We start from the raw sequence: 16152 nt of genomic DNA, 5'->3' as shown, positions 1-16152 counted from the left end.
GTGTTGGTGTTTTGAAGTCGTCTCTCTCTCTCTCTGAGACACGTTCCGCCTAGAGTGGAACTCTGGACTCCTGTATGCTTTTCAGCTGATACTACTACTGCCCTGAGTTCTCAAGAGGGTCAGGACAGACCGGGCCCAAGTTATCCTAGTGGCTCCAGGCTGGGCACTGAGAGTATGGTAACTAGAGCTCCTGGGCTTGAGCATCTGTCCTCCAATCAGGCTGCCCCTCCACCAGGATCTGCTGTCGCAGCATAACATGTCAGGTTCTCCACCTCCATGTACAGGTCAAACTGTCTGTCTTATTAAGTGTGCTGTCTCTTGCCTAGCAAGGTCTTGCTATGGGCACAGTTTTATATTTCGGCCTCTGTGAGGCCTCTTTATCTAAATTCATTTTTGTTATGCATTTTTTAAAAGGGCTGCAACATATGTTTACCCTGTCTCCATTTGTGATGCCCCAATGGATCCTCTATCTTGTCCTTGTATATCTGATGTGTATTCCATTCGACCTGCTCCACGTTTGTCCTTTGTGGCTTCTTCAGCAAAACTCTGTTTCTAGTCGCCATACCTGCAGCACGGCATGTGAGTGAGCTTCAGACTTTGTGTGTTCATCCTCCGTACACCACCTTCTTCCAGACAAGCTGTTTCTGCTTACTTGGGCATCCCTTCTCCCAAAAGTGGTGACACTCTTCCACGTTGACCAGTCCATTACTCTGCCAGCTTTCTATCCATCAATTGGACCCTAAGGGATCGCTTAGCTTCTACATCGATCGCATGTTCACGGCTGGGTGGTCAATCACCTCTTTGTGGGGTTCGCCGGGCGCTAAAATTTGAAAAGCTGGGGGGCGTGGCTAGCAGCCGGCAAGATGGCTGCTTGCTGAAGAGGCTCCGGTGTAGAGGGGCCCTTCCTAAACAACCCGGGCAATTATCCTATAATTACATGAGCCGTAGGGACCCCCGCAGATGCCAGTGACCGTGTGGCATCGGCCGCCGCGACTCCGGACAAAATCCGACACCGGGAACCTGGGTCAGCTGCGGCCATGCGGCGACGGCCTGCTCCATTCAGGGAAGCCGGGGCCTCAATTTGTGCACGCACCCGGCTGAACTCCGGGCATATAAGACCAGGCTGCTGCGGCCAACCTCCGGCCGCTGCACAACGGACCGGAATAAATTACCACTCACCGGCAGAACAGTGGAACCGGCGCCTACACTCCATAACCTGAGGGCCAGCTCCGGAAAGAAAGGAGGACCACGCAGACGATTGCAAGGCCCTCTCCACGCGGGAGGGCAGAGGTGAGCATCGGAGCTGGTGGCAGTGTCTGGGTCGCAGTGGAGTGAACACCTTGACACCGCCGGAGACATTTCTCGGGCCTGCTGGCCCCTGGCCGATCCAAACTACCCAGTTGGACACTGCAGAAAGCCCGCAACACGACCTGGCCTACAAACAGCCATATCGGAGGGGCCCGACGCCGTGACTGAGTAGGGCCGATCGAGGACACCTGAGGAGTGCGCCCCCTGACTCCACACCTCTCCCCCGATGCCAGACTCGGGGACTCACTGATACTTGGGGACCGTGAATACCCCTGTGGATCGCCCTAAGTTATCGCACAGTATTACCCTGGTGCAACTGACCTCCCCCTCGGCTACCACAATTATTGACCGAAGCAATTGGCCGCTCGCTGCCTCGCTACCTCCCCCGCCCCCCTCCCAGATCGGTGCGTACATCGAAGAGCCTGTGGAGGGAAAAGCGCACCGGGTGGGGGGCCAACGCCCTACGGGAGGACTTAGACTTCATACAAAGTAGTACCTACGGGAGATTTCCCGCGGAGGGCCCCTCTAACGGTCCAAAACCAACGCCATGTCGGGCAGAGGCCCGAGGAATCAAAATGGCCAAGCTAGGCTGGACAAATTCGCCTACGCAAAAGACTTTCCTCCGCTGCCCGAGGGGGGGGGGAGCATCGGGTGGTGCTGCAGAAAAGGATACTTCCAAAAAAGTAACCCTGGAAGACATAATGGCGGCGCTAAATAGTGTACAAACTATGGTGGGTTCTATCTCCAACAATGTATCTTTGCTGAGGGCGGATTTTAAAAAAATCACTACCAGAGTGGCAGAGGTGGAGCAGACGACGAAGACTCTAACCATAGATACGGCAGTCCTGCAGAAAACTGTATCACGCCTCGAAACAGAGAACAAAATGTTGACCGAAAAACTGGACCAGGAAGGACGCTCATGCAGAAATAACGTACGCATTTTGGGCATTCCGGAGAGTGAGGGCACCCAGGCAATGGACTTCTATGTGGAGGAACTGATGAAAACGAGACTACAGCCAAAGGGGCTCTCCATTTTCTTCTCGGTGGAGCGGGCACATAGAGTGCCGGGCGGAAGGGCCAAGCCGGGAGCAACCCCCAGACCGGTGCTCGCACGCCTATTTAATTTCCGGGATAGAGATGTTATCCTCCAGACGGCGCGCATCTCCCCACCGATTTGTTTGCTTAACTCCACAATCTCCTTCTTCCCAGACTATACGGCTGCGGTCTCGAAGCGCCGTCGCAGTTTCATGGAGGTCAAAAAAGCATTGCGAGCCAGAGAGGTGCCCTACTCGATGCTGTTTCCAGCTAAACTGAGGGTCGTGGCTGAGGGGAAGACGTGGTTCTTCGAGACACCTGAAGAAACGTATGACTGGCTTAAAGGATGGCGAAAGGCGAACGGACCCTGACACGGACACAGAGAGCAGCGCCGTCGGACCGACGACGAACAGGCAGGCAGCCAGCCAAGAACTTTTTCAACACAAAGAGGATCACTCGCAGAGAGTGGACGCAGATGACCTTGGCAATGGATGAACCGGACCAGCGGGAAGAGCCCTGTAACGATGACATCAATTTGTAAATGACAGTATATCTAAGCCCACTCTGGACACTGTGCTGAGGCGGGCCCTGCCGGAAAGGGAGGGATCCCCTCCCCTGCACTGCTTACCCCTTACACGCAAGTACACTGTTTTGGGTTGGGATGGAGCACTCTGCTGAGTTGGGGTGGCGGGCAGTTGGAAGTCCGTCGGGCAGGGAGTCAGGGAGGAGGGTGGGATTCGGGGTTGGGGTAGTTCTTGTTTTTTGTTTCCTAGTTTTGGTTTTTATTGGAAATGGCATGGTAGCATGGTATTTGCAAAATGGCTGGTCCCCATATGACAGGACAGGGTTATTGTCCCCCTGCGCTTCCCACGACCCTGATGGCGACAGACACAACTCACACTAGAAGTGGAACGGAGGCTCCGACGGAGCCAGTAGCTCCACTCACACTATTGACATGGAATGTACGCGGATTGGGTGACAAAATTAAGAGAGGGTTAGTATTGCGTACCCTGAAATGTCAGGCTCCCACTTTGGCACTTCTGCAGGAGACTCACCTCACAGGTTTGGCATGCAAGGCGATGGATAGATGGGGATTCAAAATGACGGTGCACTCTGAATTTTCAGCTGGGTCCAGAGGCACAGGTATCCTGCTGCGAAAAAATTCCCCATTTATAGTTTTACAAACAAAACATGACGATCAGGGGAGATTCGCTGCTATACATGGTCAATGGGAGGGAAGACTCATAAATGTGGTGTCGGTCTATATTCCCCCGGCGCTACACGCTGTGGCACTCCCGGCCCTCAGTCAGTTTTTGCTGTCTCTACCGGAGGGAGACCTCCTTATTGGGGGAGACTTTAACGCAGCAATGGGCGCCAGCAGAGACAGACACCCGGTGAGGACATTGACACCAGGGGTCTCCCGCCTCCAGAGTTTCACAGAGGCGTTGGGCCTGGTAGATACATGGAGATACAAGCACCCAGTAGCGAAGCAATATACTTTTCACTCTACGGTCCACGACAGTCTATCTAAGATAGATAATTTCCTGACCTCGGAGTCTAGCCTACAACACATAGAAGACATTATTATTGGGTCCAGGGGTGTATCTGACCATTCACCAGTGGTGTTAGTCTACTCCTCTCATCACACTTCACGCAAGCGTCTTTACCCTATTTACCCAGGTTATTTACAGATCCCACAGGTGCGAAAGGAACTTAGTAAGACCACAAAGTATTTATTTGCCGAGAACGTAGCCTCAGTTAGCTCCCCGACCACCCTATGGGAAGCCTACAAGTCGGTACTCAGGGGGCAGGCCATAGCCTCCATCACGGGATTCAAACGTGCTAAACACCAAGACCTAGTTATTCTGGAACAAGAGCTGCACGCAGCGGATGCCGCTCATACAACTGATCGCACACCCGAGACCGCGCATACCCTCTACCTAAAGCAGCAGCAATATAGGGAACACCTTAGACTAGAAACAAAGACTGCCATTACGGCGACTACATATACGATATATGAGGTGGACGACAAGGCAGGGAAGTTACTGGCTTGGCTGGACAGAAGGGAGCGCGGCAGCAGAGCTATAGCGCAACTAAGAACAGCAGATGGTCAGGTTATATCGAATTCTTACAAACCATAGAGCTGCCTGGCCTTGAGCCGGAAGCTACTTTAGAGCTAGAGGCTGACTTGACCGTGGAAGAGATAAACGCTGCTATTAAGCCGTTACAGTCCGGTAAGGCACTGGGACCCAAAGGGATCCCGTTAGAGCTCTACAAACTTATGTCTGACACTCTAGGCCCACATCTACTCGCCATGTACAATGACAGTAAGGAACGTGGACTGCTGCCTGTGGACCAAAGAACGGCCACGATAGTGGCAATTCTAAAGCCCGGAAAATCCCCATCGGAAAATCTCTCCTATCAGCCAATATCACTACTCAACGTAGAGGCAAAAATATTGGTTAAATTACTCGCTCGTGAAGGAGACGCTGTTTGGAGCTTTGCTTTTACTGCCCTCGCTACTGGAGTAGCAATCATCCTGTACTGTTGCTGTTGGTCTTAGCCATCTAGCCCCCATACATCCGTGTGGCCGCAGAGGAGGGAGAGGCGCCGGCCCCGGGACTGCGAGGACCAGCATTCAACACCTCCAGCTGGTCCTCTTCCCGCGTGAGCCGCGCCCCCTCCCAGTGCCACGCCCCCAGCCAAGACCGGATAACTTCTCGCGGCCCCCGCTTCGCGGGTGCGCTCGTGAAGGAGACGCTGTTTGGAGCTTTGCTTTTACTGCCCTCGCTACTGGAGTAGCAATCATCCTGTACTGTTGCTGTTGGTCTTAGCCATCTAGCCCCCATACATCCGTGTGGCCGCAGAGGAGGGAGAGGCGCCGGCCCCGGGACTGCGAGGACCAGCATTCAACACCTCCAGCTGGTCCTCTTCCCGCGTGAGCCGCGCCCCCTCCCAGTGCCACGCCCCTACAACCTGACACACTACTTAAGTATAACCTGCAACGCGCATCGCGGGACGCGCGCGGGTCGGAGCACGGGGCGAAGCCCGGGCAAAGGGCGGGCCGTCTGTGGCCGTCCGTGGACGCACGAGGACGGGACGGGCCACCTCATTTACATCTTATTTACATCTTCAATCAATATGAATATGTTACCATAAGGTCCTTTGATCGAACAACAACCAGTATCGCTTGAACGATTATTTTATGGCTTACAAAAAACTCAGATCTCGCACTATATTTATGAAGAGAATGGGCACCGGAAAGCAGTCAAAAAATCTTCTGACAACGCAATAAAACAAGGTCAGATAACTGGAACACCTGCAATCAGTAACTACTTTTTAGCTTTATCACCAAAAAAGAAAACTCCTTCACTCGTCCAAGAAATTCCTTTAAAAACTGAAATAACAACATCTAATGAGGCAACAGAGCTGCCCCTCCTAGACTTACAAACCACTCAAACCTCAAGTGTTTCGGGTTTCGAATTCAACCAGAAGATTCTATTTTCAACACAGGAATCACAAATCCCGATTCATGAGTCCTCACATTTAACATCTTTAACACCCATAAAATGACTAGGTAGTTTCTCTGGTATTGAGGACCCTCTTCAAAATGACATAAAGCTGATGGAAAATATCTCAAATCTTCAGTTAAATCCAGACAATTTATTTACCATGCCCCAGGATCAATCCCTAGAACATAAAATAGATCTGGATATATCATTGGACCCATTTCTCCCTAACGACATTAATTCATCTAATACTGTGACAGCCATTTCAAAGGCTCTTTACACCTTACAGGAAATACTGGAATCGGTTCTATCCTTTTTAGGTAATATTCTGGAAAATTCCGATCAAACTTTGGATGTTCAAATTGGTATATTAAAATTTTTGGTAGAAGAAAAGAGGAAAAAAGACCTTGCTGATGCAACAAATAACAAACAGATAATTGATGCGAAGCAGGATAAATACTATACTTCTTCTAATAATATCACAAGCCCTGAATTTCAAATTAAATGTGATATTAGTACCCAAACAACCGATTTAAAAACACTAGATCAATCCAAAAAGATGATACGGAAAAAGCCTAAGGATGTTAAAATATATTCCTTGAAGAACCTTTTTAAAGAAGAGCCTTTATCTACAGATTAAGAGTTCCCTATTTTTTCGGCTGCAAAAAAACATAAGTTGCAAAAAAATGGAACCGATGAAGAAGAACAAGGAACCTCCACCAAACTTTCACCTAATGAAGTTGGAGTTGACATAATCCCCCAAACAAAATTCAATAAAGGAATAAAGGGAAAAATCAGAAATAGGAAGCCATTAAGAAGAATAAATAAAAAGAAATCCCGAAAGCTCAAATTCAAAAATGCCATCACCCCTCAAGATAACAAAGAGGGTCAAAATGATAAAATAATACTCGATTATTCTTCGGTTGAGGCAACTAGTGATACAATAAATACACCATCAATAACGTTATTGAACCACAAAGCAATTGAATACATACCTCCCAAAGTAACTAATAGAGCAGGTCAAACAAACAAGGAAACAACTGAGAAAAATAAGAAATTGTCTATAGGCGGGGAACTAACCGTGACTAATCGTTTACAGTTTGAAGAACTTTTTCCTATTGATAATCTACCATTAAACCGAGGAAGGATAATTAACTTGCTTCAGCAAATACATTCTTTACAAACTATAACTAGCAAAGAAATAGATCTGGTAACCTTCCCCATAAAGGAAAATCGTAAAATAGCGGAAGTAATTTTCTGGTCACCAGTTCTCCCTGGGATTATCTTAAAGGAACAAGAAACACTACATAAATGTGGTTACGATGTCATCGAAAGATCCCCACTAAAGAATATCAAAATCATAAACAAATGTACTGGCCTCCTAGGAACTAACTTGAATATCCCAATCAATAACTGGTATTCCAATGACTCCAATTTTGCCGATTCAGGAGTAATCTGTTCAAGGAAGGAAATCTTGAAAATTCAGGTTAATAAAGGAGAAAGGAAAGTGTGGAACCAAGATCAAGAAGGAAATGAGGTCAAAAAAACTTCAAAGTCTTGGGCTTGGGTCTCGGAGACCATAAATAGTAATAAATTAGATTACCAACAACAACTCACTGTTTAACAATGGTTTAAAGATCACCTCATGGAACATAGCCGGAAAAACAAACAATAAAATGAATGAAGCACTTAATAACTATCCTGATATTTTAGCTATACAGGAAACATGGGCAATAAAACCTTTTAATCAGACGGGCTATTATGTTTATGATATTCCGGCTATAGCAACGAACAGAGGCCATGCTAAGGGCGGACTTGCAATTCTATTGAGTGAGGAACAATCATGGTCCCAAGCAGTTATTGAGTCCAAATCTGATAACTTCCAATGTATCAAGGTCTCATTGAAGACTTATAACCTTGACCAAAAAAAGGCCTTTTTACTTTTTAATGTGTACATTCCTCCAGGCACCAACCAGGACATCATCCTGGTAGAAACCATGGATGCAATTGCACAAATAATTGAAGATCGAGCAAATATGTCATATTTAATTATGGGTGACCTGAATGCAAAAATTTCTAATGCCGAGATCGGAAAATGGGCAAATCTATATGAAGAAGAAACGCTGGAATTGTCTATCCCAATATTCCCCTAAGGGAAAGCTTCTGATAAAAGAGGAAAATTGTTACTAACATGCTTGCCAAATTTAAATGGGACAATCCTGAACGGTAATGTGGATGGTGATAGACCGGCGTCTTTCACAAGACGAGGGAATGGATCTCCATCAATAATTGACTACTTAATATGTGGTATGGACTTGGTAGATACAGTTCTACACTTGAGCATTAACTTTTCAGACGATAGCGACCACGCTCTTATACACTTAAATACTGGTTGGTCGGTAAAGTCCTCCTCATCGAATTATGTTCCATAAAAGCAATATTGAAATTAATAACAAACAGAGACGGATCTTTTGGAATTCAGCGACTTTTGACCACATTAATGAAATAATCTCACAAAATCAACTTTTAACCAGCATACACTCCGAAGATCAAATAACAAATTTTGAATGTATCATTATCAATCTTAAAAGAGCACTCCTAAGTAGGATAAAACCAGAAAAAAAGAGAAACTACAAGACGTCCAACATAAGTACAACCAGAAGGAAGCTCAATAAACTCATTCGAGGGCAACACCTAAATTTTTCACCTGTAATCCAGCAAGAAATAAACAAACTAAAAAATCAATTAAGAAGAGAGAAGAACAGTCAAAAAAGAATGCTGCAGGATAAAAATTGGGTGGATATCCAAGAGGCGGCGAAAAAATACAACCAAAGAAAATATTGGTCTCTGATTGCCAAAATGACTGGTACAAAAAAGAAACTGTATGCTATACCAGTTCCTTCAAAAGAATGGGAAATTTATCTAACTGACCTATATAAAGAAAATGTAATCGAATCAGACAGAAATGATACTGATATCACGTCGGAAAACAAATCAAATTTGATAGTAAAAACTACAGCATTTTCTATAGAAATGCATATTAGAAAAGCAAGAAGTACTGCAGCGTCAGGTCCTGATCAAATACCCATTAAGGTTTTACAGTCATATCCTAAAGAATGGAGTCAGATACTATCACCACTTTTTAATTATATCTTCTGCACTGGGAGACTACTTAAGTCGTGGCAGGGGAGTATTATAATTCCAATATATAAAAAGGGGAGTCAAAATATCGCCGGCAACTACCGCCAAATAGCGTTAATGGACGCTACTGGAAAGTTTTTCGCTGCGGAGATCTTGGATAGACTGAAAGACTGGTCCTTCTCGCAGGGTCTAATACCTAAGTATCAAGCTGGCTTTCGTCCTAATCATTCAGTCACTGATAACATATCCATTCTCCAGACTATTTTAGACAAATACATCGGGCAGAAATCACAAACAGTGTACGCTGCGTTCATTGACTATTCTACAGCGTTTGATCGCGTAGACAGACCTACACTATGGAAAAAACTGAGGAAACTAGGGATTTCCGAAAATTTACTGCAGATCATAATTGAGCTCCATACTAACACTTGGTCCCAGGTACAAATGGGGAGTGAAAAAGGACTGACTAAACCGATTAAAACTTTTAATGGCCTTAAACAAGGGTGCCTTCTTGCACCTATTTTATTTTCATTATACTTGAGCGATTTACCGTACCATCTACAACAATGCTCCAGTTTGCCGCCAAAGATTGCTTTTCAAAGCATTCACGTTCTATTATATGCAGATGATATAGTAATGTTGGACCTTACACCTTTTGGTCTTCAAAAATTACTGGACTCTTTAAACGATTATTCTAAGGATCACTTTTTAGTCCCAAACTTATCAAAAACCAAAGTGGTAGCTTTTTCCGGTAAGAAGAAGAAAAATGTCAAATACTGTTGGAATCTTGATGGGATTAGAGTAGAGGAAGTAGAAGAATACACTTACCTCGGCAGGATTTTCACAAAGAACTTGCAAAACTCAAAACAAATAAACAACCTAAAGAAAAAATCAGAATTACATGCCGGTGCTATCTCTGGATTGTACACTGCCACCGGAAATAGGCACTTCTCTTCATTACTAAAAGTGTTCAGAGCAAAAATCCCCCCGGTTTTATCTTATGCTACCGAACACATACCAACAAAGCAATGGTCCTATATGGACATAACCGAAGGAAAAATTTTGAAAAAAATATTAAAGGTTTCAAGATCAACACCAGTACAAGCTCTCAGATTGGAATTTTCATTAACAAGCACCTATGCTATAGCAGTGGCCAATGTCATCAGATGGGCTTATAATATACTGCATGCAAAGGAAGGAACATTGCGATTCTTGTTAAAGACTGAGATATTTGAATTAGAAGCCTTAAAACTTAATTTTTTCAGGAATATGTCTGTTGCATTTAAAATTGCTAATCTTACCAAAGACATTTTGCTTACCTGGTCAAATTCTCAACTGAAACTCTTTTTGAAATGCTTCACACCAAGATTGAGCTTTGACCTTGATCTTGCATATTGTAGTAAGTTATCTACATACAAACCCTTTACTGAGACATTGGAGTACAAGCAAATGCGGCCATATTTGGGATTTTGCCTTACGCACGGAGCTAGAAGGGCTATTTTAATGTTGCGTTTAGGCATTTTACCTGTATCTACCTTTACCTCCAGAGGGACACTAGCAGGTTCCCCGATATGTAAATTCTGTCAAGGAGGTGATCAGGACATTGATCATATTTTATTTGTTTGTCCCCATCCAAACATAGTAAAAGCACGAGCAAGATACCTTGACCCGATATATCGGAAATGTAAAATTACAACAGTAAATAATCTGTTAATAGTAGGTAAACAACCACCGAGTGAATGGGTTTGCTATAATTTCTACAAATTTCTAAAGTCTTTTTTAATACTGTATTAACTTCTAATGATTTTCCTTTTTGTAAATTGTTTTTATTAAGTTTGTGGTCCTCAGTTGAGTACCAAAGCAAATAAAAATCTTTTGAATCTTTTTGAATCTACTCGCCAATAGATTGCAACCACACCTTCCCAATTTAATTCACCCGGACCAGTCCGGCTTCATGCCCAACAGAAATACTGCCCTCAATCTTAGCGCCTGAATAGTGCGTTAGCAAGGGAACATTTACTAACTGAGCCATCGGCGGTCCTTTCCCTAGACTCCAGAATGGCTTTCGACATGGTGGAATGGAACTATCTTTTTGCGGCACTCCCGCGCTTGGGCTTCGGCCCAAAATTTTGCGCATGGATCAAGCTCCTTTACACGAAACCAGTGGCACGTGTGGCGGTGAACGGACATCTGTCAGAAACTATACCACTGACAAGAGGGACCAGACAGGGTTGCCCTTTATCGCCGCTTCTTTTCGCGTTGTATTAGAGCCCCTAGCGGCAGAAATTAGAACGGCCCCTCTATTGCGCGGTATTAAATGGACGGAGGACTGGGAAGACTGCATTTCCCTCTATGCGAACGATATTCTGATATATCTTACAGACCCGGAAAGCTCGCTACCGGTGTTGCTCGAGATCTGTCGCGCTTTTGGGATAATCTCGGGTTACACCATAAACTGGTCTAAATCGGTTCTCTGCCTCCTTAGGGGACCCGAGACGCGACTTCCCCCGGACTGTCCACTGGCGTTATCTCGGGACTCATTTAAGTACTTAGGCATCCATATCACCAGGGACCCCGCTGCCTTCTTCGCCAAGAACTTGACTCCCCCACTAGAGCGCTTGCGCAGAGACGTGACCCATTGGGAATCACTGCCGCTGACACTGCTGGGAAAAGCAGCATTATTTAAAATGATGGCCCTACCCCGTTTTTTATATGCGCTAGAAAATACGCCGTTTCCGGTACCGTTGAAATACTTCAAACAAATAGCTGCACTAGTGTCCACGCTCCTGTGGGGTAGCAGGTCGGGCACGCATATCGCAGGCAAAGTTACACCGCAGCTGGTACGACGGCGGCAAAGCACTCCCTAATATACACTTTTATTACTGGGCGGCACATCTTAAAATCATTAACTAGTGGCTACACGCCTCTCAGGCAGATCCGGCATATAAGGCAGACAGGATACAGCTCGGAACAGATAAGATGTTGGCGGCCCTATATAACAGAGGACGTGCGAAGAAACTAGAAGGTCCGACGAAGCACACGGTCACACTGTGGTACGCAGCACAAACGCGTTTGGGTTGGAAGGAGACCATTACCAAACTTACCCTGCTCTGGGACTCAATGCGGTTAGGATCACTCAGAAATAGTAAGGGCTTCGAACATTGGGACAGCATAGGCATTTCCATAGTAGGCGACCATTGGGACAAGGGGACGGTTGTTCCCTTTGAACTGCTTAGACAACAATACGAACTAGCACCTACCGAAATATTCCGATACATACAAATTCGACACGCTCTCCTTACAGAAATTCCGCTAGACGTAGACATACCTGAGGCCTCTCCCCTTGAAGAGAGGCTACTTACAGATTTTATGCCCAAACGTGCCACGTCATTCACGTATCGTAAATTGATCAATAACCTACCAGATCCCATGATCACTTTGAAGGATAAGTGGACCACAGACATAAATGACATAGATGAGACGGAATGGCAGGAAGCGCTAGCCTCACCCAGGGAGGTAGGAATTCCTGCTAGGCTCAGACTTGTGCAGCTCAAAATCCTGCACTGTTCTTACCTCACCAGGAGCACGCTCCACAAAATAGGCAGGACACAACACCCATACTGTCTTAGAGGGTGTGGAGAGGAGGGTAATTTTTTCCACACTTTTTGGGATTGCCCCTTCATAACCGACTACTGGTGCAAGGTCCTCCGAAAGATATCCTAGACTTTGAATATCTCTTTGTTGCCTGAACCGCACAGATGCCTCCTGAACATGTGGGAACCTAACGATCTAACACGGCAGGGACAGACATGGGCGACTCTGGGCTTCATGGTCGCGAAGCGAAATATAGCGCAGAAATGGGGGGCCATTGAGCGACCCCTGTTGGAGTCTTGGTGCAGGGACATGGACGTGACAATGATCACCGAAAAAACTGTATATATAAATAGAAAGTGCCCCAGAAAATGGACCAAAAAATGGGCGGCCTGGAACAATTACAGGGGAGACATCTGCTAACCCATTCCTGATTCCGACCAAGATAACTCAGACGATGATTCAGGGGATGAGTAAGAGGGTGGGTGGGGCAAGGAAATTGTTGGAATTAATTGCGACTGTCGAGGAAGGGCCTGGGACACATGAAAATTATTGTCAAAAATGTTTTGTACATACTGTACCCATATATTGTATACATGCGAACTGCCAATCTGATGTTTTTTGCATAACCAATAAAAACATGCTAAAAAAAAAAATGGAAAAGCTGTGCAGAAGCATACCATCTCACGCTGGATTGTGCTCTTCAATAAGATCTGTTACACACTGATTAAGAAGCAGCCTCCAGAAGGAGTGTGGGCCCATTCCACCTGGGCCAAAGCTGCTACTACTGCGTTAGCATGCAAAGGGGAGAGGAGTTGGCCTAACGGCTAGGGCGCTCGACCTCGGACCTGGGGATCTGGGTTCGAGTCTCGGTAACGATGCCAAAACCTCCTGTGATTCTGGGCAAATCACTTAATCTCCCCGTGCCTAAAATGAAAGTGTGTCCTCATGTAACGTAACTGGAAAATATGTAAAGCGCTCTGATACCTGATTCGGTTCGGGTCTAGTTCGCGCTATATAGAACTCTGCAAAAAAAAAAAAAAAATTCCTATCCTAGACATTTGCCCGGTAGCTAAGTGGCAGTCCCTCCATACAATCACGAAGCACTAATCTTTGGACAGCAAAGTCTGCAGAGAAGAGCACCTTGTCTGCTCAGTCCTGCAGGACTCTCTCGTTTGAGTCCATCCGCAGCCCTCCTCCCTTGAGTGCAGCTTTGATATTTATTCAGAAGGTGAGGAATCTGCAGCTAGGAGTCGCTATCAAAACAACAAGTTACTTACCTTTGGTAACAGTCTTTCTGGTAGAGACTCCCATCTAGCTACAGATTCCTCATCAGCCCTCCCATCCTCCCTGTTCAGTAGTTGGACTCTATCCTTTAATAAGAACTCATGTTTAGGACTCTGCACACTGATGTATCTTTATGCTTTTGGGGCTCCACATCTGGAGGCATGGACAGTCACAAAGGCAACTGACAGGGCAGGGGATGGCACCTTTATAGACCTTGCACGTTCTTTCCAGAGCAGAACGGAGTCAGAGCAGGGCCCCACGGTAAAAAAAAATCCATATCCATTCTGACAACTGGGAAACATGCAGAAGGTGAGGAATCTGCAGCTAGATAGTCTCTACCAGAAAGTGTTAAAGAAGGTAAGTAGCTTGTTTTTTTAGCATGGATCATGCAATACCTTCAGTGTATTTGTTAGCACGTTTCTTCAGTAGTCTGCTGGTGTGATGGTGGGAGCAGGGATTTCAGGTATGATGTGGTCGATTGGTGTAACCGTTCTTTGCCAAAATGTACTCTGAGGCTAGATTTTAACCCCTTATACCATTCACTGCTGCCATTTTTCCTGTTAGCTCAAGATACTTGTGTTTTATTTAGATTTATATGCAACCTAATATTAATTTTATGAACATTGTGAACGTTTACAGAATATGTTTTGAGGCTGAATTCTTGCTTGAAAGTAGCACGTTGCTGAAACCTTAGTGTTGCCTTTTTTTAGACCCGACTAGTAATAACCTTTGGGAGGTGGAGCAGAGATTGCGTTTAAGTTTGTCACAAGTATACGTTGTTGGTGTTTAATGTTTATATTTCATGTGTATTTTAGTGCTGTCATTGGAGAAATAGATGAAGAAACCGATTCTGCCTTGGACTTGGGGAGCATTCGAGCCGAACCTTTGAACTCCGTTGTAAATTGACTGCGCAGAGACATTTTGGCGTAACCAAGTGCTTTGTAAATGTTCAGCTGAATTACGTGTCTTGGAGAGGCTGCATTTTTAGCAAAGAGGAAAAATAAATGTCTGGCAACTTTTTTTTATTACTTGAATGTTGTAGTTCAATATGTACATTAAATAATTTCTACCTTTTTCTTGATGGCTTTGCTCTTGTCTGATTCAAATTTCATCACACAGTTTTATTATTATTGAAAAAAATAGGTGCCACTTCAGCCACACTTCGGTGGGTAACAATTTAAGCATGTCTATGCATCTTGTCGTTTTTGCCTTCTCAACTCATAATGTGTTGCTGCAATCTTCAGGCAAATTACCTTTTATTCACCAACGCTATTAGTTTATACAAGCAAAATAACACATCCAATTAAAATGTTTTCACCATAATGGCCATTAGACAGATTCACCCTCTGTTTTTCTCTGGACATGCTAACTGAGTGTTAGACCTAGCATCATTGGCGTGAGTCTCCCTTTCATTTTTACTGATTGCCTTCTTTGTTTTGATATGTTTATGCTGGTTATATGCTTTAGGCACTGTGCCACTGAAATTCAGTGCCACAGTGCAAGTGCTCTCTATGTTAAATTGATGTACTGATTAGTGATTCCATGATTGGGTTATTTGATTTACTTGTCAGAACCTAGTACGGTGCACCATGTGTGCCCAGGGCTTGTTAATAAAATGCTGCTGGTGGGCTTGCAGCACTGGTTGTGCCACCCACAGAAGCAGCTTGTAAAGTGTGTTTGAGGCCTGCCATTGCAAGGCCTGTGTGCAGTCTGTGACTGCCATGTCGATTTGGCAAGTGCACCCACTTGCCAGTACCTAAACCATCCCTTTGTTTCATATCAGACACCCCTATGGTAGGCCCAAGGGCAGGGTGCATTGTAAGTATAAGGTAGGACATGCCCTGGTGTGTCTAGCATGTCCTAATAGTGAATTACAGCCATTTTCGATTTTCACTATTGCAAGGCTACCTATTCTCCATAGGCCAGAATGGGCAGTTAGATTATTACATTCTTATAATCCTAACTGACTCAGGGAACATGGTAGAAATTCAAATTTAATATGCCTGAACAGAGAATGATAAAATACATCTTGTAGTAAAGTTGGTTTTAACATTCTGTGTTTGAAAATACCACTTTTAGAAATTATTTTCTTGCCTAACTGTCCCGGCATGCCTCTACTAGGTTGTGTATTCCTTGTCTGGAGTTTGGAGTGACAGAGCTGGGGGATTCCAGGAGACAGGCTGCGGTAGCCCAGAGGTGAATAGAGAGATCTGCTTCTAGATGGGAGGAAGGAGTTGCACCTGGGACCTGAATAGGGATGGGCCTTCCCTCTACAATGCTG

At 45.2% G+C, this 16152-nt stretch overlaps 1 protein-coding gene across 1 annotated transcript in view; it reads left to right on the top strand.

The window, feature by feature from the left end:
* LSM8 (LSM8 homolog, U6 small nuclear RNA associated) overlaps positions 1 to 14947 on the top strand; it is a 92980-nt gene extending 78033 nt beyond the window's left edge. The window contains exon 4 of the mRNA XM_078655542.1: positions 14687 to 14947. Within this exon, the coding sequence (XP_078511668.1) occupies positions 14687 to 14777 (91 nt within the window). The 3' untranslated portion in view covers positions 14778 to 14947. The remainder of the gene's footprint in view (positions 1 to 14686) is intronic.
* Positions 14948 to 16152: the final 1205 nt, after the last annotated feature.

This window comes from Lissotriton helveticus, chromosome 1_1, assembly GCF_964261635.1.
Source record: "Lissotriton helveticus chromosome 1_1, aLisHel1.1, whole genome shotgun sequence".
Taxonomy (NCBI): domain Eukaryota; kingdom Metazoa; phylum Chordata; class Amphibia; order Caudata; family Salamandridae; genus Lissotriton; species Lissotriton helveticus.
This window is presented reverse-complemented; position numbering and strand designations above follow the sequence as displayed.